This window comes from Lampris incognitus, chromosome 6, assembly GCF_029633865.1.
Source record: "Lampris incognitus isolate fLamInc1 chromosome 6, fLamInc1.hap2, whole genome shotgun sequence".
Taxonomy (NCBI): Eukaryota; Metazoa; Chordata; class Actinopteri; order Lampriformes; family Lampridae; genus Lampris; species Lampris incognitus.
The window spans coordinates 14,430,052-14,454,663 of record NC_079216.1 but is presented as its reverse complement, the minus strand read 5'-3'; the positions used below and the strand labels follow the sequence as shown (position 1 = coordinate 14,454,663).

General features: G+C 46.9%; 1 protein-coding gene across 1 annotated transcript in view; it reads left to right on the top strand.

The window, feature by feature from the left end:
* Positions 1-24,612, top strand: part of reln (reelin) — a 194,731-nt gene that overhangs the window by 128,316 nt on the left and 41,803 nt on the right. Inside the window, exons 11-22 of the mRNA XM_056281407.1 lie at positions 543-688; positions 3,322-3,473; positions 5,030-5,145; positions 5,537-5,745; positions 6,743-6,871; positions 7,152-7,261; positions 8,245-8,311; positions 8,723-8,956; positions 14,619-14,780; positions 15,820-16,056; positions 16,630-16,822; positions 18,169-18,281. Of these exons, the coding sequence (XP_056137382.1) occupies positions 543-688; positions 3,322-3,473; positions 5,030-5,145; positions 5,537-5,745; positions 6,743-6,871; positions 7,152-7,261; positions 8,245-8,311; positions 8,723-8,956; positions 14,619-14,780; positions 15,820-16,056; positions 16,630-16,822; positions 18,169-18,281 (1,868 nt within the window). The remainder of the gene's footprint in view (positions 1-542; positions 689-3,321; positions 3,474-5,029; positions 5,146-5,536; positions 5,746-6,742; positions 6,872-7,151; positions 7,262-8,244; positions 8,312-8,722; positions 8,957-14,618; positions 14,781-15,819; positions 16,057-16,629; positions 16,823-18,168; positions 18,282-24,612) is intronic.

Genomic DNA, 24,612 nt, shown 5'->3' with positions numbered 1-24,612 from the left:
GATCCCAAGAGCCAAGCCGGATAGGTCAAGGGGGCGGTTCCAGATGAAGTGCAGTGCAACAAAGACCTCAACGACAGAACTGGTGGAAGATGTCTCTGGGTCACAACAGCAGTGAAGGCAGATGAAGGCTGCAACCGAGGGTGGTCCCCAATCGTCTTGGTTCTCCATGCCATTGGACTCTGGCCACTCCCTGCCTAGGACCGTGTGGTGGCTGCAGACACATCAGCCTCTCCACGTAAAACGCTGTCACAGGCAGGCGTCCTCCCATTATACAGCTCCAGGATCAGCCTCGGCGCCCACCTGAGGACCCAGAGGGACCAGAGAAAGGACCGTCATACTCGACCCCAAGCGACCAGCGATGATGATATAAGCTGGTGTGTGGTGGTCTGCCACAACAGTGTCACCTTCAGCCCCCATACCAGCCTCTTTTCTTTTTTTCCCAAAATACGAGTGGGCGGAGACAGGTGACTAATGAGTGTTTATCTACCCTCCAATGCACTGCATACTGTATGCTGATGAGTTCTCGTTTCCTTAATGTGCAGCATGCCTGCCAGTCGGAAGGCAACGCTCTGTATTTCCATGGCGGCGATGGGGCTGGTCACACCTTTGCTTCCACCAGAGACATCGACTTGCACCGTGAAGAAGGGAGGAGCTACTGGGAGGAGGACTTTGAGAGCCCACCGTCAAAGTAAGTTATGATGAAGGTGCCTTGATGTCGTCCACACATTTTTCCTTGCCTGTCAATACTGAATCGGATTGTCCTTCCCATAAGATGTTGAAGTCCGTGTTAAGCCATGTCATATTTTATCTTATTACGAGACACCCAAACTCGGTGCGTGCAGGATTAGTGGACGACTAGGTAGTGAACCACAATCACAAGTTGATCATATTACTCTTTCCCTCAGACTGGGTCTTGTCTCCCTCTCAATTAGAGCGATCTCACCATCGGGGAGCCCCCCCAAAAGGGGATGGTCCAACCACAGCTTTGGAGAGTGACCAAAGTTTGCTTGTTGAGATGTGATAAAGCAGAATTGTAAATAACAACAGTGGCAGCGGTGAACGGTGTCGTCATACGGACAAAACCTTTCCATACAGGAACAAGAATAACAATTACATGCCTTTTTTTTTTAACACCCCCCCCACCCCCCAATTGTATCCGGCCAATAACCCCACTCTTCTAAGCCATCCTGGTCACTGCTCCACCCGCTCTGTTGATCCAAGGAGAGCTGCAGACTACCACATGCCTCCTCCAATACATGGGGGGGGACATAGCGCGGTGGAGGATCACGCTATTCCCCCCCAGTTCCCCCTCCCCCCCTGAACAGGCGCCCCAACAGACCAGAGGAGGCGCTAGTGCAGCGGCCAGGACACATACCCACATCCGGCTTCCCAACCGCAGACACGTCCAGTTGTGTCTGTAGGGACGCCCGACCAAACCGGAGGCAACACGGGGATTCGAACCGGCGATCCCTGTGTTGGTAGGCAACGGAATAGAACACCACGCTACCCAGACGCACACAAGCCTTTTTAAGATCACTCTCAATGAGAGGGAGGCCAGACCCAACTCTCACAAAGGAACGGGGTCATCAACTCTCAACACTGGTTCAGCTCACAAGGAAGTTAACTGAAACTTAGGAGCCGTGTGTGTGCGTGTGTGTGTGTGTGTGTGTGTGTGTGTGTGTGTGTGTGTGTGTGTGTGTGTGTGTGTGTTTTAACTGTAATTTCTTGTATATCAAGTGATCAGATCTTTCGGGGGAACTGATGCAGTTGAGTGCCATCCCTCTTGACTGCTACAGTGACCGCACTTCATCTGTTCAGAGCAGAACACACACACACACACACACACACACACACACACACACACACACACACACACACACACACACACACACACACACACACACACACACACAAGGGTACACATTCACAGGCTCTGAGACCCCAGGAAGCAGTATTAGGACTGCTGAAAGGACGGAAAGTACAGACTATGGAGAAATCTAGGGAGAAATGATGAAGCTTTGCACAGTGTCTGTCAGAATATTTCCTTAAATGAGATGGGACTCAAACAAGTGTGTGTTTTTTTCAGCCACCGTGCCACAGCGGCACACCCTCCTGCAAAGCGCACACGCTCCGCCGTACGGCTCTTGCCCATTAGCCGCTGTACGCTGACACGTGTGTGAGCCAAGCAGGGAACACCTCTGCTTGTGCTGCAGGAACGCTCCACTGACTGTCACTGTAACCCAACACCGGCAGTGACAGGGACACCCCGGCTCATATATACACAGTGTGTGAAAGTAGGGGGGGGGGGATTGTGGAGCAAGAATACAGTAGAGAGATGACACACTGAGTTAACTGCTGTCAGTGCTAATGAGGATCTCTACTGTGCAGCAGCATGTGTGTGTAGTTACAGGTGCGTGCGTGTGTGTCTGTGTGTGTGTGTGTTTGTGCGCACGCATCCTCTTCTGAGTTTTCTTCCAGTCATTTCTGCTCTACTCCTGGGCTTTTGTGCTTGTTTACTTGCAAAGTGTGAATTATGTCAATTGCTCCCTGACTTCATCACTACCCTGCAGGGAGCTATACCTTGTGGAAGACACCAATTCACACTTCCTATGTGGTGAATTTGTAGTGTGTGTGTGTGTGTGTGTGTTTGTGTTATCAGTGAAATGCTGACTTGGCTATATTTTTATGAGAAGCCACAAGTAGCGCCTGGTTGAAATTTACTATGTAGGTGAAACTTTGTGTGAGTTGATTAAACCTTTTATTACAGACTCCATCTGAGCCTTCTTTTAGTGTTAATTTCCATATTTATTCTGATGCAGTCAGCCTCTTAATAAAGGGACTTCCTGAGCCAACCACACTGGCTTTTCATTCATTTTCACACTTCCTTAAGCTGACCATGACTGGTCCAAAGCTATAATGATGATTTTACACTGATATTGAGACATTTTGTGGTTGCCATTATATAATGCTTTATGTAAACTGGCATATTCAGAACTAAGCTATGGACACAAGTATGGCATGATAGTTAAACTATCTTCCTGCCAAAAAAAAGAAAGTCTCATGTAAAAAGAAAATACATGTCCTTATCATATTTAGGGGATTCCTTACAATGTGAAGATATATGTATGACTAGGATACTGTCGTTGGATATCTGAAAAGTTAAAGTTAGGAATCATCGTTTGTCAAAGGGAGGATGGTTTCCAGGAAGGGGTCATTTCTCCAAAATGGACAGATGGAGGTATTTTGGAATAACACTCCTCTACATCATCTAGTGTCGTGTGTTTGAAGGACTCTAACCCTGCCTCTGCACCCTCCACCCAGCTGGGACATTGAAGGGGCCGTCCATGGGACCCAGTGTGGGGAGATCGAGTCGGGCTCGGCACTGGTGTTGGAGAAGGATGGGCGGAGGAAGGTGTGCACGCCCTACCTGGACACCACCTCCTATGGCAACCTCCGCTTCTACTTCACCATGGGTATCACACCTCTTATATGTGTCTGTCACACCTCTCATATGTGTCTATCACACCTCTCATATGTGTCTGTCACACCTCTCATATGTGTCTGTCACACCTCTCATATGTGTCTGTCACACCTCTCATATGTGTCTATCACACCTCTTATATGTGTCTGTCACACCTCTCATATCTGTCTATCACACCTCTTATATGTGTCTGTCACACCTCTCATATGTGTCTGTCACACCTCTCATATGTGTCTGTCACACCTCTCATATGTGTCTATCACACCTCTTATATGTGTCTGTCACACCTCTCATATGTGTCTGTCACACCTCTCATATGTGTCTATCACACCTCTTATATGTGTCTGTCACACCTCTCATATGTGTCTGTCACACCTCTCATATGTGTCTGTCACACCTCTCATATGTGTCTGTCACACCTCTCATATGTGTCTGTCACACCTCTCATATGTGTCTGTCACACCTCTCATATGTGTCTGTCACACCTCTCATATGTGTCTGTCACACCTCTCATATGTGTCTGTCACACCTCTCATATGTGTCTGTCACACCTCTCATATGTGTCTGTCACACCTCTCATATGTGCATAACTGGTGAATTGGTTACAAAAAGCCACTCAGATCTTTGCAGTGACTTCCAAAGTATGAGGGGGGCTGGAAAACGTGGTTGGAATTTGTTACAATGTTACAAAGTTACAATGACCATCAAGCTAAAGTGACCCCGCACATACGACGGAGGGTCCGGCTTCCTTCTCTCCTCACTTCCCCGTGAATGAGGAAAACTTAAAGTTTAGATTTGTGGCAAAACTGGCTGTCTCTCAACAGTCAAGCTTCAGATCAGGATATTAAATTATGAATACATAAAAGAAAATCATGGTGGTGACCAGGTCGCGTAGCGGTCTATTCCGTTGCCTACCAACATGGGGATTGCCGATTCAAATACTCGTTTTGCCTCCGGCTTGGTCGGGCGTCCCTACGGACACAAGTGGCCGTGTCTACCGGTGTGTAGCCAGATGTGGGTGTGTGTCCTGGTTGCTGCATTAGCGCCTCCTCTAGTCGGTTGGTGTGCCTGTTCAGGGGGGAGGGGGAACTGGGGGGAATAGCATGATCCTCCCATGTGTTACATCCCCCTGGTGAAACTCCTCACTATCCAGTGAAAAGAAGTGGCTGGCGACCTCACATGTATCAGAGGAGGCATGTGGTAGTCTGCAGCCCTCCCTGGATCGGCAGAGGGGATGGAGCAGCAACAGTTCGAAAGAGTCGGGTAATTGGCCTCATACAAACTGGGGAGAAAAAAAAAGGGGGGGGGATAAAAAAAAAACTCATTACGACGCCCACAAAAAACAGCTTGTTCAGTTCAAGGAAAAAAAAGAGATGCTGCATAATCAATTCGGAGAATTAGATTTTTTTTTCTTTTGAAGGAAACTTAATTTGATGCGTAGACCCCCCAGAGTTAATAAAATTTTTGAAAACAACAAACATTTAAATAAGAAACTGGTCCAAAATTTCCCAGTCGCGTGCTGATGTGTTGATGTGTGTTTCTGTCCAGGAGGTGGCGACTGTGACCCGGGAGAGTCACATGACAACGACGTGATTGTGTTTGGAAGGTCAGAGGGCAGGAGGGAACGCGTGGTGCTGGACTCTCTCCCCTACTCCTCTTACAGGGTCAGACACACACACACACACTCGCACACAGGGGAGTGGAGGTCATATATTATACCTGACCATACTGTGTGCATCACCATTTGGAGACAGGAAAACAGTCCCATTCTCTCTCTCTCTCTCTCTCTCTCTCTCTCTCTCTCTCGCTCTCTCGCTCTCGCTCTCTCGTCTCTTTCTCTAACACACACATGTACGTGCATGCGCACACAAATACACATGCATATACTCTCTCTCTCTCTTTCTCACTCTCTTTCTCTCACTTTCTCTTTCTCTCTCACTCTCTCTCTGTCTCTCTCAAGTGCAGACACATTAGATCGCACTAATGTTAATCTTTGCCTTTCATTATTGGTCATATTGACCTCCCATGTGCCCGGTCCTCTCTGTCCTTCCCTAGACTCCAGCTGTTGTGTCGGTGGCGCTGCCCACCGAGCTCCAGACGCCAGTCACCCAGTTCTGTCTGGAGCAGCGGTCACATGGGGGGGCCAACCGCCACGTGTGGGCCGTGGACTTCATGCAGCTGCTTCCCGTGTTGCCGGGCACCCACACACATGTGGCCCAGTTCTCCATTAACCTGGGCTGTGGCTCCTACCAGCCTGCCAACAGGTGGGCCAACATTTTCCATGCTTTATACACCTAAAGGCTGGTGTGACTCACAGTAATTGACAGAACTGAATTGAAGAATTGAGAAGAAGAGAGTGCAGGCAGGGTGGAGTGGGTGGAGAAGAGTGTCAGGAGTGATTTGTGACAGAAGGGTACCAGCAAGAGTTAAAGGGAAGGTTTACAAGATGGTTGTGAGACCAGCTATGTTGTATGGTTTGGAAACGGTGGCACTGATTAAAAGACAGGAGGTGGAGCTGGAGGTGGCAGAGTTGAAGATGCAAAGATTTTCACTAGGGATGACGAAGAAGGACAGGATTAGGAACGATTATATTAGAAGGACAGTTCAGGCTGGACGGTTTAGAGACAAAGCAAGAGAGGCAAGATTGAGATGGCTTGGACATGTGTGGAGGAGAAATACTGGGTATGTTGGGAGAAGGATGCTGAATAATGAGCTGCCAGGGCAGAGGAAAAGAGGAAGGCCAAAGAGGAGGTTTATGGACATGGTGAGGGAGGACATGCAGGTGGCTGGTGTGACAGAGGCAGATGCAGAGGACAGGAAGAGATGGAAACGGATGATCCGCTGTGGCGCCCCCTAATGGGAGCAGCCGAAAGTAGTAGTAGTAACAGTAGTAGTAGCAGAAGTAATTGACAGCTCCGCCTGGCAGCCTAGTGGCTGCTGCTTTGATTTACTCTCAAATTGAAAAAGGTCAAAAAGGAAAAAAACAGTCTGTCAAGTATTATGTTACACCGATGACAATTCAAACAGGATTGCCAGACAATAGCACTTAATAAGCTCCAGAATGTGTGCTATCTGGACACGGAAATGATTAACTCAGTTGTTATTTATGAGACTCACTTGACTTCTCCAAGGAAAATGTCTATAGTTCCAGTAAGGCTTTGGAGTTTGGTTTTTTTTTTTGTTTTTTTTTTTAGATTTTAAACACATCATGCAATCGGTATGTGGAGATGAGAAAGTCTGTGTCTCTGTCTCTTCTGTTAGTGTCAGTCTGGAGTTTTCCACTAATCACGGTCGTACCTGGTCGTTGCTCCACACCGAGTGTCTTCCGGAGCTCTGTGCAGGACCCCACCTGCCTCACAGCACCGTCTACTCCTCCGACAACTACAGCGGGTGCGAGTCAAGTAACGTCTTTATCAACGTTTGCTCCACTTTGCTCCACTATCTTGTGTGTGTGTGTGTGTGTGTGTGTGTGTGTGTGTGTGTGTGTGTGTGTGTGTGTGTGTGTGTGTGTGTATGTGTGTGTTGTCTGCTTTTCATTGAGCCTGTCCAAATATTGGTCAATAAAAAGCAAGCTGTCTCTCTGCCAGGCAGTCTGTCCAAATTCAGTGTCGTCTGAATCCTAATCTCACTCATCCTTATCCAACCATTCCTCTTGTGCTTGTCTCTCCAGTTGGACCAGGATCTCCATCCCACTGCCCAACGCTGCCCTGACTGAAACCACGCAGTTCCGGTGGAGGCAGACGGGGGTTGGAGCTGGCAACATGTGGGCCATAGACAACGGTTAGAACAGAGTATACATACATAACACACTGGCACTCTTAAGGGCCGAGAAAACCCATCCTCCCTCACAGGGCCATGTCGGAAGTAGTCCGGTGTGCCCCTGTGACAGGAGTGGCTCTACGCAAGATTAATAAAACAAGAAGTGGGCGTCCAGGTAGCGTGGCGGGCAATGGAATCATTGCCTACCAACACGGGGATCACTGGTTCAAATCCCCGTGTTACCTCCGGCTTGGGTTGGCATCCCTACAGACACAATTAGTTGTGTCTGTGGGTGGGAAACCGGATGTGGCTATGTGTCCTGGTCGCTGCACTAGGGCCTCCTCTGGTCGGTTGGGGCACTTGTTGGAGGGGAGGGGGAACTGGGGGGAATACCGTGATCCTCCCACGCGCTCCGTCCCCTGGTGAAACTCCTCACTGTCAGGTGAAAAGAAGCGGCTGGCGACTCCACATGTATCGGAGGAGGCATGTGGTAGTCTGCAGCCCTCCCTGGATCAACAGAGGGGGTGGAGCAGTGACCAGGTTGGCTTGGAAGAGTGGGGTAATTGGCCCGATACAATTGGGGGGGAAAAGGGGGAAAGAAAACAAGAACAAAACAGGAAGCCCAGCACTCAGTCAATCCAAATGACCTTTACTAGTTCTTGTGAATAAACATGCTGAATACATGCATACAAACACAGCTGTCCAAAGTGTCTGTAATACCCCAGCTCTCTCTTCCAGCCTGCTGGAACCATCATGGCCTTTCCAGGCAATCTACCCAAAGGAGGAGGGCATGAAGTGTATTTGGGGTCTTTGGGCATGTTGTGCTGTAATGGAAGGTCTTTATTTAGATTAGATGCACTTTAATTGATTGCACGGAGGTGGATTGGTGCAGTAACAGAGGTGATGAGTAGAACAATAGCAACAACAGTAACCAAGCAAAAGAAGCATGAAAATCAATGTGATGATTCCCTTGTCTGTTTTGTCTGTCCTTTGTACTTTTCTAGTGTATATTGGTCCAGCCTGCCTTCGTTTCTGCTCTGGAAGAGGACACTGTTCCCGCACAGGCTGCAAGTGAGGACTGATGGTTATTAAACTGAATAAATCCAATATGACCGTCTACTCATTACCCATCAAATGCCTGGCAGCAGCAGTCATTATTCAACAGTCATCAACCTGGATGATAGTCATGATTTATTAATGGATATTCATTACATCTTTCCTCTTTTATATTCTTCACTCTCTCTTTTAATTTTTCTCTTCTTCTTTCTTCTCTTTCTGCTTTGCTATTCTTTTTTCTCTTCTCTGCTCTTTTCTTCTTTCCATTTTTCCTTTCCACCTCTCCTCGCCTCTCCTCGCCTCTCCCCTGAACTCCTGCTTTCTTCTCCTTTCCTTTCTTCTCCTTTCCTTTCCTTTCTTTCATTTCCATTCCTTCTGTCCCTCCACTCTTCCTTTAACCAATCATTCTTTCCTCCGTCTCTTCAGATGTGATCCAGGCTTCAGTGGTCCAGCATGTGAGCTGGCCTCCCAGACTTTCCCAGCCTTCCTGTCAGAGGGTTTCTCCAGCCCACGGCTCTCCTCCTACCACAGCTTCTCCTCCCTGCGGGGAGCAGAGGTCAGCTTTGGTTGCGGGGTGCTGGCCAGCGGCAAGGCCCTGGTCTTCAACAGGGACAGCCGGAGACACCTGGTCACCGCCCCATTGGACAGCTCCCAGGCCAGGTAAAGGAAGTGGAATGGGTGCTGGGGTAGATAGGATGCTGCACACATTCACAGGCAGTTGTAAAAATGGATTCATTTCGGGCATCTTTTCATAAGAGACACAGTTTGCGATGAGTTGAAATTTGTTGTGTGACATGACAAAAAGTTGTCTCTGCTTATTTTTGGGTCTATACTAACATTATATAATATATTATTGCCTATAAACCACATTTATACACTCACCGGCCACTTTATTAGGCACACCTGTCCAACTGCTCGTTAACGCAAATTTCTAATCAGCCAATCACATGGCAGCAACTCAATGCATTTAGGCATGTAGACATGGTCAAGACGATCTGCTGCAGTTCAAACCGAGCATCAGAATGGGGAAGAAAGGTGATTTAAGTGACTTTGAACGTGGCATGGTTGTTGGTGCCAGACGGGCTGGTCTGAGTATTTCAGAAACTGCTGATCTACTGGGATTTTCACGCACAACCATCTCTAGGGTTTACAGAGAATGGTCCGAAAAAGAGAAAATATCCAGTGAGCGGCAGTTCTGTGGGCGAAAATGCCTTGTTGATGCCAGAGGTCAGAGGAGAATGGCCAGACTGGTTCGAGCTGATAGAAAGGCAACAGTAACTCAAATAACCACTCATTACAACCGAGGTATGCAGAAGAGCATCTCTGAACGCACAACACGTCGAACCTTGAGGCAGATGGGATACAGCAGCAGAAGACCACACCGGGTGCCACTCCTGTCAGCTAAGAACAGGAAACTGAGGCTACAATTCGCACAGACTCACCAAAATTGGACAATAGAAGATTGGAAAAACGTTGCCTGGTCTGATGAGTCTCGATTTCTGCTGCAACATTCGGATGGTAGGGTCAGAATTTGGCATCAACAACATGAAAGCATGGATCCATCCTGCCTTGTATCAAGGGTTCAGGCTGGTGGTGGTGGTGTAATGGTGTGGGGGATATTTTCTTGGCACACTTTGAGCCCCTTAGTACCAATTGAGCATCGTGTCAATGCCACAGCCTACCTGAGTATTGTTGCTGACCATGTCCATCCCTTTATGACCACAGTGTTCCCATCTTCTGATGGCTACTTCCAGCAGGATAATGCGCCATGTCATAAAGCTCGAATCATCTCAGACTGGTTTCTTGAACATAACAATGAGTTCACTGTACTCAAATGGCCTCCACAGTCACCAGATCTCAATCCAATAGAGCACCTTTGGGATGTGGTGGACCGGGAGATTCGCATCATGGATGTGCAGCCGACAAATCTGCAGCAACTGCGTGATGCTATCATGTCAATATGGACCAAACTCTCTGAGGAATGTTTCCAGTACCTTGTTGAATCTATGCCACGAAGGATTAAGGCAGTTCTGAAGGCAAAAGGGGGTCCAACCCAATACTAGCGAGGTGTACCTAATAAAGTGGCCAGTGAGTGTATGTGTGCTGATGCAGATATTGATCTTAAATAGTGATATTTTTACATCTTCTTCCTCTTCTTTTGGCTGCTGCCGTTAGGGGTTGCCACAACGGATCATTCGTTTCCATCTCTTCCCGTCCTCTGCATTTTCCTCTGGCATGCCATTCACCTACATGTCCTCCATCACCACATCATCCATAAACCTCCTCTTTGGCCTTCCTCTTTTCCTCTTGCCTGGAAGCTCAATCTTCAGCATCCTTCTCCCAATCTGATCCTTCGCCAATCCTTGATGTAGTCCCACCTCCAACTTGAACCCGTCCGTCATTCCTACCGCACACCTCACCAATGTCACACTGCCCTCATACATATCCTAATCCACTCCTATATACTTCTCTGCAACTCCCGACTTCCTTATACAATACCACACCTCCTCTCTTGGCACCCTGTCACGTGCTTCCTCTAAAGCCACAAAGACACAATATAACTCCTTCTGGCCTTCTCTATACTTCTCAATTAACATTCTCAAAGCAAACATCTCATCTGTAGTGCTCTTTTGTGGTATGAATCCATACTGCTGCTCACCAGTAATCACCTCTCCTCTTAACGTAGCTTCTATTACTCTTTCCCATATCTTCATGCTGTGGCTGATCAACTTTATACCTCTGTAGTTGCTACAGTTCTGCACATCATCACCCTTATTCTTGAAAATCGGTACCAGTATGCTTCTCCACTCCTCAGGCATCCTTTCACTTTCCAAGAGCGTTTTAAACAATCTAGTTATAAACTCCACTGCCATCTCTCCTAAACATCTCCATGCCTCCACATGTATGTCATCAGGACCAACTGCCTTTCCACTGTTAATCCTCTTCATAGCTGCCTTCACTTCATCCTTGTTAATCCACTGCTTTTAGTGATTCACTATCCACACGTCATCCAACCTTCTCTCTCTCTCTCGCTCTCTCTCTCTCTCTCTCGCTCTCTCTCTCTCTCATTTTCTTCGTTCATCAGCCCCTCAAAGTACTCCTTCCACCTTCTCAACACACTCTCCCCGCTTGTCAGTACATTTCCATCTCTATCCTTCATCACCCTAACCTGCTGCACATCCTTCCTAGCTCAGTCCCTCTGTCTAGCCAATTGGTACAAGTCCTTTACTCCTTCCTTAGTGTCTAACCTCTCATACAACTCACCATACGCCCTTTCCTTCGCCTTCATCACCTCTCTCTTTGCCTAACACCGCATTTCCTTGTCTTTCTTCATCTCTCTGACTATCCCACTTCTTCTTTGCCAACCTCTTTCCTCCGTATACTTTCCTGCACTCTTCATTCTACCACCAAGTCTCTTTGTATTCCTTCTTCTGTCTAGATGACACACCAAGTACCTTCCTAGCCATCTCCCTCACTATTTCTGCAGTGCTTGCCCAACCATCTGGCAACTCTTCACTACCACTCAGTGCCTGTCTTAATTCCTCCCTGAACTCCACACAACAGTTTTCCTTCTTCAATTCCACCATTTGATCCTTGGCTCTGCCATCATTCTCTTCTTCTTGTTGATCTCAAAAGTCATCCTACAGACCACCATCTGATGCTGCCTAGCTACGTTCTCCCCTGTCACCACCTTGGAGTCTCTAATCTCTTTCAGATTGCACCTCCTGCACAAGATATAGTCCACCTATGTACACCTTCCTCCACTCTTATATGTCAAGCTGTGTTCCTCCCTCTCCTTGAAATACTTATTCACCATAGCCATTTCCATCCTTTTCGCAAAATCCACCACCATCTGTCCTTCCACATTACTCTCCTTGACATCATCCCTCCCCGTCATCTCCTCATCACCTCCGTTCCCTTCACCAAAATGCCCACTGAAGTCTGCTCCAATGACCACTCTCTCCTCCTTGGTTACACTCTCCACCACTTCATCCAACTCACTCCAGAATTATTCTTTCTCTTCAATCTCACACCCAACGTTGCGGGGCGTATGCCCTGACAACATTCATCATCACACCATTTCCAGCTTCATACTCATCACTCTATCTGACACTCTCTTCACCTCCAACACACTCTTGACATACTCTTCCTTCAAGATTAGCCCTACCCCATTTCTCCTTCCATCCGCACCATGATAGAAGAGTTTGAACCCACTACCGATCCTCCTGGCCTTACTCCCCCTCCTGGCCTTACTCCCCTTCCACCTTGTCTGTTGCGCGCACACGCACACACACACACACACACACATAGAGAGAGAGAGAGAGAGAGAGAGAGAGAGAGAGAGAGAGAGAGAGAGAGAGAGAGAGAGAGAGAGATATTGATTACATCTACCTTCCTTCTCTCCATCATATCAGCCAGCTCTCTCCCTTTACCAGTCATAGTGTCGACATTCAAAGTTCTGACTCTCACCTCCACACTCCTACCCTTCCTCCTCTCCTGCTGCCTCTGGACATGCCTTCCCCCTCTCCTTCTCCTTCACCCAACAGTAGCATAGTTTCCACCGGCACCCTGCTGGCCAACAGTACTGGTGGCAGTCGTTGGTAACCTGGGCCTCAACCAATCCAGTATGGAAATCTGATTTATGATCCACATATTTTATTTGACAAAGGTTTTACGCCGGATGCCCTTCCTGACGCAACCCTCCCCATTTATCCAGGCTTAGGACCGGCACTAAGAATGCACTGGCTTGTGTATCCCCAGTGGCTGGGGGATTTTACATCTACAGATGTATAACAAAAAAGATCACTTCCCAAACTCGAGCCGGAACTGCTTGACACACGCAGCAGATGGGAACATGGGAGCATTCATGTACATAAGGGGAGGAGTGAAATGCTGACACTCAGATTACTTTAAGTGGCTATCAGTGATTTGAATTTAAAACACTTTTTATAATATTTAGTCAATGTCTTTCTACATCCTGACACCTATCAAGTAGATGCACTGAGAAAAAAATCCTGGATTCTGTTGCCGCTTTAGGCACCGTAAACATGAACATTTTCTCTGTACCCATTCCTTATCAGCCAGTCAGGAGAGTTCTTTGCAAGCCGGCGTCGCCATTGCTCCATTGGTCTTTACTTACTCTCAATCAGTTTGCATGTTCACAAGGCTCTAAGACAGGTGACGGGTGAATTATTTTTCTAGGTGTTTTCAAAATATGGTTAGCTCTTGCTAACTTCCGTGCGGGATTGCTGAACCCCACTTTCAAACTAGCGAGTTGCGTCTGGTGCAACTTTGGCACAAGACCTTTGCGCACATGCACGTGCTGACTTTTTTAAGCAGTTTCTGCTGTCTTTATGATTGGTAGCATACTCTGTAAAGGTGTGGCACCTCTTCAGCGGGTGTCCTTCCTTCTGATTGATACCGTCACTGTTCCAGCCAGTCAGCTCTCTCGTCTCCTTTGTCAATAGCTCCCTCTTTCCCCTCATTCTTTCCACTCCAGTGCCCAGAGATGGATTGTGATTGCAGGGTGGACTGCAGATGAGAAAAGAGATAAACTGAGAGAGAGAGGGAGAGAGAGAGAGATTAAGTTAGATATGGCATCTGTGTTAGATTGATTATGCCTGTTGCGGCTCTCTGTGCCACCTGACGGCCATATTTAATGCCAGTGTCCTGGCTGATTGAGCAAACAGCTGCCTAGGAGAGGAAATCGCACCGCTAATGAAAGCAGAGCAGAGCCAAGGACAGAGAGAGCTGGGGGCTGGCTGGAGGACAGAGACAGAGAATGGAAACTATTATGAATATTACATTACTACAGATTACTCTGTGTGTCACCTGAATCATAGGTGGTCACGTGGGAGCACACAAATGCCACAGTATAAGGGGACTGTGTAAACATGGATATATGGGCACTGCATTAGCATGACTGACTCTCATTTCACTCTCTATTCTCCCGTTATGTCTTTCTCTCTCTCCTCCTTCCTTCATCTAATTTTTGTCCTCATTCATTTAATCATCTCATCTATCATCCTGACACCCCCCACCACCATCCCCTCTGCCTGACAATCTGTGTATCTACCCCCCCCCCTCTGCTAACCTCACCTCGCCACCCTGAACCTTCTCTGCCTCACCTTACTTGGTCTCCATCTCATTTTTCAACCTGCCCTTATCCCTGTCCTTTCATATTTCTCTCGCTCTGTCTTCCTCCACCACTGCTCTCTCTCTCTCTCTCTCTCTCTCTCTCTCTCTCTCTCTCTCTCTCTCGCTCTTGCTGTTGTTTTCTCACACCTTCTGTTATTCTTTTTTTTTGTCCCTTTCTCTACAGGTACTTACAGTTTACCCTCCGGCTGGGCAGTCGGAGCACCCTGAGCTCTTGTCCTGCCCCAGACCAGCCAGGAGAGGGCGTCCTGTTGCACTACTCCTCAGACAACGGCATCACTTGGACTTTGCTGCAGCACTACGCTTACCAGGGTTTCCATGAACCCAGGTACCGTGTGTGTGTGTGCGCGTGCATGTGTGTGTGTGTGTATGTGTGTGCGGGCATGTGTGTGTGTGCATGCATCCATCTGCACTTACATGTTTAGAGCTCCGTAATTCCATGAAGGCGCCCTAACTCCATTAACAAAAGCATTTGCTCTGCTAATGGCACGCTGGAGGCCTAACACGCAGGGAGCTATCAAGTCAGTTAGTGTCGTCTCTGTGGCTGATGAAGACAAAAGGGCCTGGACTCATACTGAATAGGTCCTCTCCAGGGAGGCAACGTTTCTGTGCCAAGGTCTACAGATCACTCTGAAGTGTGTGTGTGTGTGTGTGTGTGTGGGGGGGGGGGTTGCAAGCTTTTCCTGGCACTATCCTTTTTTTAGCTTGTTTATTTTAAAATTATTATTTTACCTTTAAATAACGTTGCCTTTATAAAGATATTACAGTTGAAAACGACTGAAAGGATGGGGGACTGGAAGGATGGGGTAAAAGAGTTAGAGGAATACAATTCAGCAAACCAGCAATGATGTGCTTTATATCTGAACCAACATAGTGCAGGTTTAAGTGGTTGAGACATTAGGATGCACAGGAAGTTTATTTTGAAGCAATGCGAGGAGGTAATATTGCCTTCAGCATAAGTGCAATCTGAAAAATGAGGAAAGATTTTTTTTTCTAACGTTACATAAAGGGGTTTAGAATCATAAGCTTCATAATAAATAGTGTTTTTATCATGACTGGTGATAGAACTGCCCATCTGCGTCATCTCAAAAGCTGTGCAACAATGGGGAAGCGTTATACCCAGACAGCAGACCATGATTATGTGGGCTTTGGGCTAAGTCTGAGCCTGAGTCACAGTCCCGGTTACATCTGTGACTACGCAAGTCCAGCTGGACTGGTTGGCATTACAGATTTTTTTTTTTGATTGCGATCACAGTGCAAGTGTGACTGATATAATCCAAGCTTTCTGTCGGGGATAAGTCATGTTGAATCTTCCCATGTGTGCGATTCGCTTGTCTTTTTGTTTTGTGTTTGTTTTTCGTTAACAGGATTGTGTCGGTGGAGCTGCCCCCCGGGGCCCGTAAATTTGGGGTGCAGTTCCGCTGGTGGCAGCCGTATCACTCGGGTCGCAGTCAGGATGTGTGGGCCTTGGATGAAATCAGCATGACCTCTGTACTATTCAACACCATTAGTCTGGACTTCAGCAATGTGCTGGACGTCACCCAGAGCCTGGGCTTTTACCTTGGACACGTCCAGCCCTACTGCCAGCATGACTGGACCCTCAGGTAGACCCACAAATATGCAAAGCACTAAAGTGTTGATGTTTGCTGACTTTGAAATGAGAGGTTACAAAACATATGAGTTCCTTAAGTAAATTTGATATTTAAGCTATAGCACCGTTTCTCAAATTTAAGTTGCTGCACAGCCGTTGTTGTGGCGTTGGCTCGGCTCGGGGAGCCTGGTCTGCTGCGTCCCGTGGGCCCAGGGACCACGGCCCTGCCTGGAGCTGTGCCCTCGGAGGAGGCACCGAGGGCGGTCTGACAGGAGACGGAAGCGGGGCAGGCTAAGCTAACTGCTAGCCCATGCAGACCAGCAGTTCAAACAGTCATCCTGGCATTCGCTGTCATGGGCAGTGAATTTATTTATTTATTTATTTTAAGATATATTGGATATATGCGTTTTTGTAGTTTGTTTTTGTAGTTTGGATATGTGTTTTTGTCTTTGTGTTCCACTGCTGCGGGGTGGGGGAAATGATATTTCGTTTCATTTCATGTGCACAGGTGCATGGAGTGAAATGACAAATAAATGTCCCTGATTCCTGATTGGCACATGGTCTCTGGCTCCATGTCATTTTACAGTTTCTCTGGTGAGCCCAGCCCCGGCTCCAGTATCCGCTATGTGGAGACCCAGTCCATGCAGATTGGAGCCTCCTACAGCCTGCAGTTCTCATTGGTCATGGGCTGCGGCCGAGAGCCCTCCCCCCACATTGACACGCAGGTCCGCCTGGAGTTCTCCACCAATCACGGCCTCACCTGGCACCTAGTGAAAGAGGTGTGGATCGCACAACACTTTCAGCTGGTTCTTCCCAGCAATCACAACTCCACAATTGTTTCTGTTTTCATGACCCACCTTGCATCGTTGTTTGTGACGTGGAGGAACTCACCCTGGAGAGAAAGGCTGGGAATTGTATCATTTATTCATGATCATGAATATTGATTCAGCCATTACAGCCTCGGTAATAATGTGTAAATAATGAGAGTCTTCAAATGTGCCCCTTTGTTTCAGAAGAGGAATTATCCCAATTACTATTCTATCATCCAAGTGTTAGCAAATACACGGTAATACTTGAATCAGCAAGCAGATTATCTCCCCATGATTCAACAACGATTTTCTGTGATGACAATTGGCTCATGGATATTCATAAGGTGCCAAATTGTCCGCCAAGATTTTTATTGCCTTTGGAACTGAATTGGGCATAATGAGTCCTCCATCATGGCATTCTCTCTTATTCCTCCATGTGCATGAAAACACACTTCTGTCTCTCCACTGCAGTGTATTACTCAGTAAATATCCTGTACTATGAATACGTGTGTGGTTTTTCACGTAAAAGATTAGAGGTACCCCTAATATTGTATCAGGCAACAATAAGCTTTGTGGAATCATACTATGAGATCTATTGATAGAGTTATACTGTACTCAGATCCTTCCACATGGAAATATCCACTATTTCTAAACGGCAGCATCTTAGCTGACAGAATTACAGATAGAATATGTTTGTTTTTCCTCTTGTGTGTTCACACACCAAGAATTACGACTTTGGTGAGCTGCTCATATTAAACATATAAGATGTGAGATGGCATTAAAGTAGATTATCTCAGTCTAAATAGGCAAGTGAGATAAAAAAATAACAGCAGTTTTCTTACCCATGGCCCTAAAATGGTGGACTGAACATGAGAGAGACTCACTCACCTATTCAAAGGGCTGAAATCACTCCATGTCCAGACCTGCCTTAACCCATAGATAGTCTCTAAGTATGACTATCATACTGAATTGTGACAATTTGTAGGTAAATTGGTATTTGAATCCCCTATTACTCACATCACTACTAGTGATCTACCTGTTGCATACTTACACTATTTGCACTTGACATGAATTGATATCTTGGCTTCGATATGATTACTGTTTAGCGTTCAAAGATGTCTGTAGGTTGGCACATGAATTTATCTACTAATCGCTGATTATTTGTAAATAACTTAAAATAAAAAGGGTCTGCTGAATGAGAATGTGTTAATGTAATTTAACATATATAATGAATAGTGACAAATGAACACAAGGGACTTTCCCTGGAAACGTGTAACATGTGGTTTTGAATGAAACCCTTCATTTCTTTGACACAGGCTTGCCTGCCCGGTATGCCCAGTTGCTCTGAATTCACAGCCCCCAGCGTCTATCACCCATCCGAGTTTAAAGACTGGAGACGCATCACCCTGCCTTTACCCCAGAAGACATGGTAAGGGACACATTCACACATTCAAGTTTTGTTTTAATCATAACTTTTTTTCTTTTCTTTTTTTTTTGCGAGTCTGATTTACTATGTACAATGTGGATAGAGTCAAATGTACAACATAATGAGAACCAGAGCACACTGGGAAGCTTCCAGACATCATCAAGCGACTGGGAACGCCCATCCTGACACTCATCAACGCTCACATTAATTCACATCCACATCTCCCCATAAACACACACACACACGCTTGCTTGTTGGTAGTCCCACGAGTCCGATGATGACATCCCTTCTCATTAATGGTGTGTTCTTTGATGACCGTAGAGTCCAATTCTTGATCCACAAGTTATATTGCACACTGGGCATATAAAATCAGTTTGTGTGGGCAGGCATGGTTGTGTGTCTCCATAGTCTTTTCTGTTGTTTTTTCACATTTCTATCCATTTCCAGCTGTTCTATACCTCTCTAGCAGATCTCCCGCCAATTGGAACGGTTAATGGCAGCTTGCTCCAGTCTCATTTCTCTCTTCTCCAGTCTCGTTTCTTCAGTGATGTTTTTAGCTGTTCTTTGTGTCAGTTCTCCTGACCACCTGCGGACCGGCGGCCCAGATGGAGCTGTCCATACAGAACTTGACGTGGCAGGCATTCTTGAGGCATCCTGATGACATGCCCATGCCAGCACAGTTGGTGTTCAGTGACCATGGCTTCTATGCTCTTGCAGTTTGTCCTAGCAAGAATCTCGGCATGGTGAACACGGTCACGCCACATGATCCCCATGATTCGCTGCGGACCCCTTATGTGGAACCGCTCCAGCAACCTTTGGCTGTATGTGACCCAGGCTTCACAGCTGTGTAGGAGCGCTGTGATGCAGACAGCTTTGTAAATAGCAATTTTGGTGTGCAGATGGAGATGTTTGTTTTGGAAGACCTTACGTTGGAGTTTGCCGAAGGCTACAGAGGCTTGTTTGATTCTATTGGGATTTTTGTGCTCAGTGTTGCAGCCCTCAGAAAGGATGCTGCCCAGGTATTTGAAAGATGGAACAACTGAGTGGTTGGTGTTCTATAGTGAAGACAGGCATAGTGGGTGGGGGGCTGGACCTCCATCGGCATAACACCTTAGTCTTGGTGGTGTTGACTGATAGACCCAGCCTGCTGTCGGCATTCACAACCACGGCAAGGATGGTCTGCAGGTCTTCTGGTGTGTCAGCTACAAGAGCGCATGGACCTGCACCGCTGACAACTTGGTGGTTGACTGGAACCTTCGAATGTTGAAGAGGTTTCCATCTAGCCTAAAGTCTATTGTGATCCCACTACTGCCTTCTATATCTTTATGACAAAGCTGTGTGACACATAGGAAGAAAATGTTGAAGAGTACCGGTTCCAGCACACACTCCTGCCTCACTCTAGTGCATACGTTACAGGGTGGCAATTCCTGTCCTCCTCAGCCACCTGTGCCACCATACCATTATGGAACTGTGACAAAATGTTCACAAATTTGCTCAGACACCCAAACTTTCTCAGGATTTTCCAAAATAGCTCTCGATTCAGTGTCAAAAGCTTTGGAGAGGTCGGCAAAAGCACTTTTCTTGTAGCTGTCTTACTGTGAAACTCATATCTGCAATACTCCTGTTCTTCCTGAAACCACAGTGTGACTCTGGCAGCAGATGTTCTGTCAAGTGCCTAACCATCCTGCATAGCATGACCTTTGCTAGGACCTTGCCTGCAACAGCTAGCAGGGATATGCTGTGACTGTTACTGCAGATGTACTTGTCACCCCTGTTTTTGCACAGGGTGACAATTTTAGCATCCCTCCATTGTTGAGGGACACTCCTGGTCCCAGACCTGCAGGATGTACTGATAGATAGATAGATAGGTCTGGGATGGGCAGATGAATTGGCAGCTCTTACAGGATGGATCGGTCAGTTGGTGAGTGCTGGTTAAGTAGGGCTTCAAAATGTTCAGCCCACCTTGCCAGGATCTGCTTTTGGTCTTTCAGGGTTGTCAGTCTGTTCGCTGATTTTAAGCGTGTGATAGAGCAGTTCCTAGAGCCATATATAGTCTTTACAGCATTGTAGAAGTTGTGCATATCATTTCTGTCAGCATATGATGGAATCTCGTGAGCTTTGTTCATCCACCATATTTTTGCAGAGTGCGCAATGTTGTTTGTACCTCCTGTACTTGCTGTTTGCCACTGCTGCCGCAAGGTGGCAGATGCAGGGCAGTTGAGAGTAGCCCTGTGTGCCGTATGCATGGTTTCCAGCAGGGATGTGATGATGTCAGAGTTCTCGTTTAAACCAGTCTTGATGTTTTCTGGCTCTGTAGCCTATAGTCAACTGCAGCTTGATGTAGCAATGAGGTTAGGAAAGTCCATTTCTGATCCATGGAATTGTCAGAACTCAGAGTGGCCTCAAACTCTAGTGCCATCATGCCTATAGAGCAACAGAACTCATTCCGTGCTAGGGCTGACTTCAGTTTAGCACAGCTCAATGGCTTTTTTATGGGTTTCTTGAGACGCTGTTGGGGGCGCACTTTGATGTGGAGTTTGGTCATGATCAGGCAGTGATCCGTCCAGCATTCTGCAACTCTCACGGCCTGGTTCAGCAAGACATCACTAGGGTCAATACGTCTTGTTATGATATAATCAATCGTGTGTTAGTGATCAGGTGTTAGTGTTTGGATCGTGGGTGCGTCCAGGATGTTCTGTATTTGGTCTTCTGCTGAAACAGTGTGTTCGTAATGTTGAGGTCATGCTCTACACAGTGTTAGCAGCCTCAGACCATTTGCATTAACCTCACCAACCCCATGCCTACCCAATACTCCATTCCATATACCGTTGTTCTTTCCTACCCTAGCATTAAAGTCTCCCAGAAGAAGGATCGTGTCATTTTTTGCGATATGATTAAGGGCCTCATCTAGTTGCTGGTAGAAGCAGTCATTCACACCACTGTCAGATGGTAGTGTTGGCGCATATGCACTTAACAGTGGCATAGTGTGCCTTTGCTAGGAAGATATGGAGGGTCATTAGCCTCTCACTTATTCCAGTGGGTGTTTCAGTGAAGCTGGGTAGAATGCTGTTCTTGATTGCCAGTCCAACACCATGCTGATGTTTTCCGCCAGGGGGATAGCTCCTCCAGAAAAAAGTGTACCCTCCTCCTTACTCTCTGAGGAAGCCTTCACCCAGGAGCCTGGTTTCGCTGAGAGCGGCAATGTCCATGTTGTAGCGTAGTTCCTCAGTAATCAGTGTGGTCCTTCAATGTGGTCTGTTGCCATCATTATCAAGGAGAGTCCTAACATTCCATGTAGCCAATTTGAATGGGATGATTTTCTTGTTTTTACTGCAGGATGGAATTCCCAATAGGCATGGTAACCTACCCAGGGGGTGGCTGGTTGGGTGGACAATTTTTAGTCCCCTTTTTGTAGGCCCCTCCCCAATTAGGTGAGCAGTGTGGTCCCTCAGTAGAGCTGCTCAGTCACATTGGGGGTCTGCCAAAAGCAGCTACCACTCAGTCAATCCCAGCTGCTAGAGACCATATACCCCGTGCCACTGATGTGCAGGGCTCTGGCTAGGAGCTCCCAGGCCAATTCTACCCTGCTCCCATTGCCAGACACCCCAGTGCCACCAGACTTCAACCAGATGTAACGCCAGATATTGCACACCATGGTCAGAGGTGGAGACCTACGCAAGGAGGTTTTTAGAGTGCCACAGGGGGTGCACAGTCTTCAATAGCACTGTCTTTGCCATGACAGGTTGGTCCTGGTGGCTAGGGTTTATACCCAAGATGACCAGTCACCCATCATGACTGCTGGAGGCTGTGGAAAACTCCAGACCGTTGAAGAACATACACACACATGTATGTAAAATATAAAAAAATTGTGGCAGCGCATCTACAATTTTTCTTGAGGGGGGGGGGGTTTCCCTCTTTTTCTCCCCAATTGTATCTGGCCAATTACCCCACTCTTCCGAGCTGCAGACCACCACATGCCTCCCCCGATATATGTGGAGTCGCCAGCAACTTCTTTTCACCTGACAGTGAGGAATTTTGCCAGAGGGGATGTAGCACGTGGGACAATCACGCTATTCCCCCAGTTCCCCCTCCCTCGTGAACAGGTGCCCCGGCCAACCAGAGGAGGCGCTAGTGCAGCGACCAGGACACATACCCACGTCCGGCTTCCCACCCACAGACACGGCCAATTGTGTCTGTAGGGATGCCCAACCAGGCCGGAGGTAACACTGGGATTTGAACCGGCGATCCCTGTGTTGGTAGACAACGGAATAGACCGCCATGCCACCCGGACGCCTATACAGCTACAATTTTCATCTGTCATGAGACAACTCTGCCACAAAAAGAGAGGACTGTGAAGCAACATTCACAAACAGTCATATACATGCACTCAGGGCTGTGACCTCCAGTCTTTATTCCCTTCTACGCCCCAGCTCTTAAATAAAGCTGTTCTAATCTCATTCCTGGTTTGATGAAAGGGTCATGGGGTCATGGCAGTAAATGGTGGTGAAATATTAGAGTCCAGCCCTGCGGGGCTGGGAGCACCTCTGGGTCGATATGGGCCACTAACGCATCCAACCAGGCTACTACCGAGCCATATAACCCCCCATATACCTGCCCATCTACGCTTCTAATACTATTCATCATCAATATACATGTGGCAGCATGTGTTGAAAGGTACACACAGACACACACACAGGCAGGCAGGCAGTCAGGAACACCCACCCACCACATGCACACTAAACATGTGCACACTATTGCTAAGCCGTCAAAACGACAGCGTTGCCGTTTGACTCGCACACATTGCACACACCTACAGAACGTACACACATAGATGACGAGGTTAATCTGTCACTGTCAGAGCACTGAGTCCGCAAATCTCTATCTCCAGTTTAAAAGAAGCAGACCGGCGGATAAAATGTGATGATGAAGCCGTCGCGATATCGATCGCTGTTAGTCATCTCAGTTCTGAACCCACTGCGTGCATTTTTCCTTTAATCTCAGAATCTGAAATATATATTCTCATCACTATTAAGTCAGTTATCAGTCAATACTGTGTGGGTGGGTTTTTTACCTCACTCTGTGGCCACTTATGTTCATCCAGCATATCTTAGTTTTCCTATTTTGAAATGGATTTCAAGGGTTCTCCCAAGGGTATTGTTGTGTGTGTGTGTGTGTGTGTGTGTGTGTGTGTGTGTGTGTGTGTGTGTGTGTGTGTGTGTGTGTGTGTGTATTTGACACTTCACTCCAGCACATGTTGTCACAGTTAGTTAGATGTGCGGGTGGATCCATCAGAGGATGATGGGGAATGAGTTGCACATGGGGAGTTTCCTCTGAGCTCTGCCATGTTGGCTTCTCTTAATAGACATGTTGTATCATGTCTTCAGTTTGCGAGCCACCAGCCGCTGAGTGACTCTGTCTGAGCCACTTGTCTGATTGTGTGTTAGACTGCCTCAGTGTTGGACTGAACCAAAAGACGAGGTCCTCATTTTCCACAGCAGTCGCTTAACGCACCTTATACTGCATGTGACAGGATGCACAATATTGTGTCTCTGTTTGCCCCTTGTGTATGCACAGCTGCATCACTAAACTTGGTATAACAAGCATGTTGATATTTACAAACTTTGGGACAGTGTTTTCATTATCCAGCTAGAAGCCAAATTACACCATTAAGTTCTTGTCTGTGTGCCAGCCAACTGACTAAAGATGAAAAAGAACCAGCTGTGCTCCTCGCCACCATGGATGGGTGGTGATGCTGCAATCTAAGATGGTGCATTGCCAGACAATGAACTGGCCAAGACAGAAACAGGCTGGGATATTTATCCTTCTTTATGTTTTGTGTGTGTGTGTGTGTGTTTTTCAGGTATCAGATTCAGAATTGCTTTAATTCCACAAAATTCACAAAATAAAATGAAGGTAACGCTTTATTTTAGGGGGTCGGAAATTACCTAGTAATTTCCTAGTAATAAGGTAGTAATTGTCACGTAATTTCCTAGTAATACGGTTGCAATTATCTTGTAATTACCTAATAATAAAGTGGTAGTTTTTATAGGTAATTTTACAGCTAACCCTTACCCAAATTACAAGGTAATTTCAACCTTATTTCTAAGAAATTACGTGATAATTACCACCTTATTACTAGGAAATTACTAGATAATTTCCCACCCCCTAAAATAAAGTGTAACCAAATAAATGAAAAAATAATCATTTTTGGCCTGGCGGCCTGTCCAGGGTGTCTCCCCGCCTGCTGCCCAATGACTGCTTGGATAGGCTCCAGCATCCCCGCGACCCTGAGAGCAGGATAAGTGGTTTGGATAATGGATGGATGAATGGATAA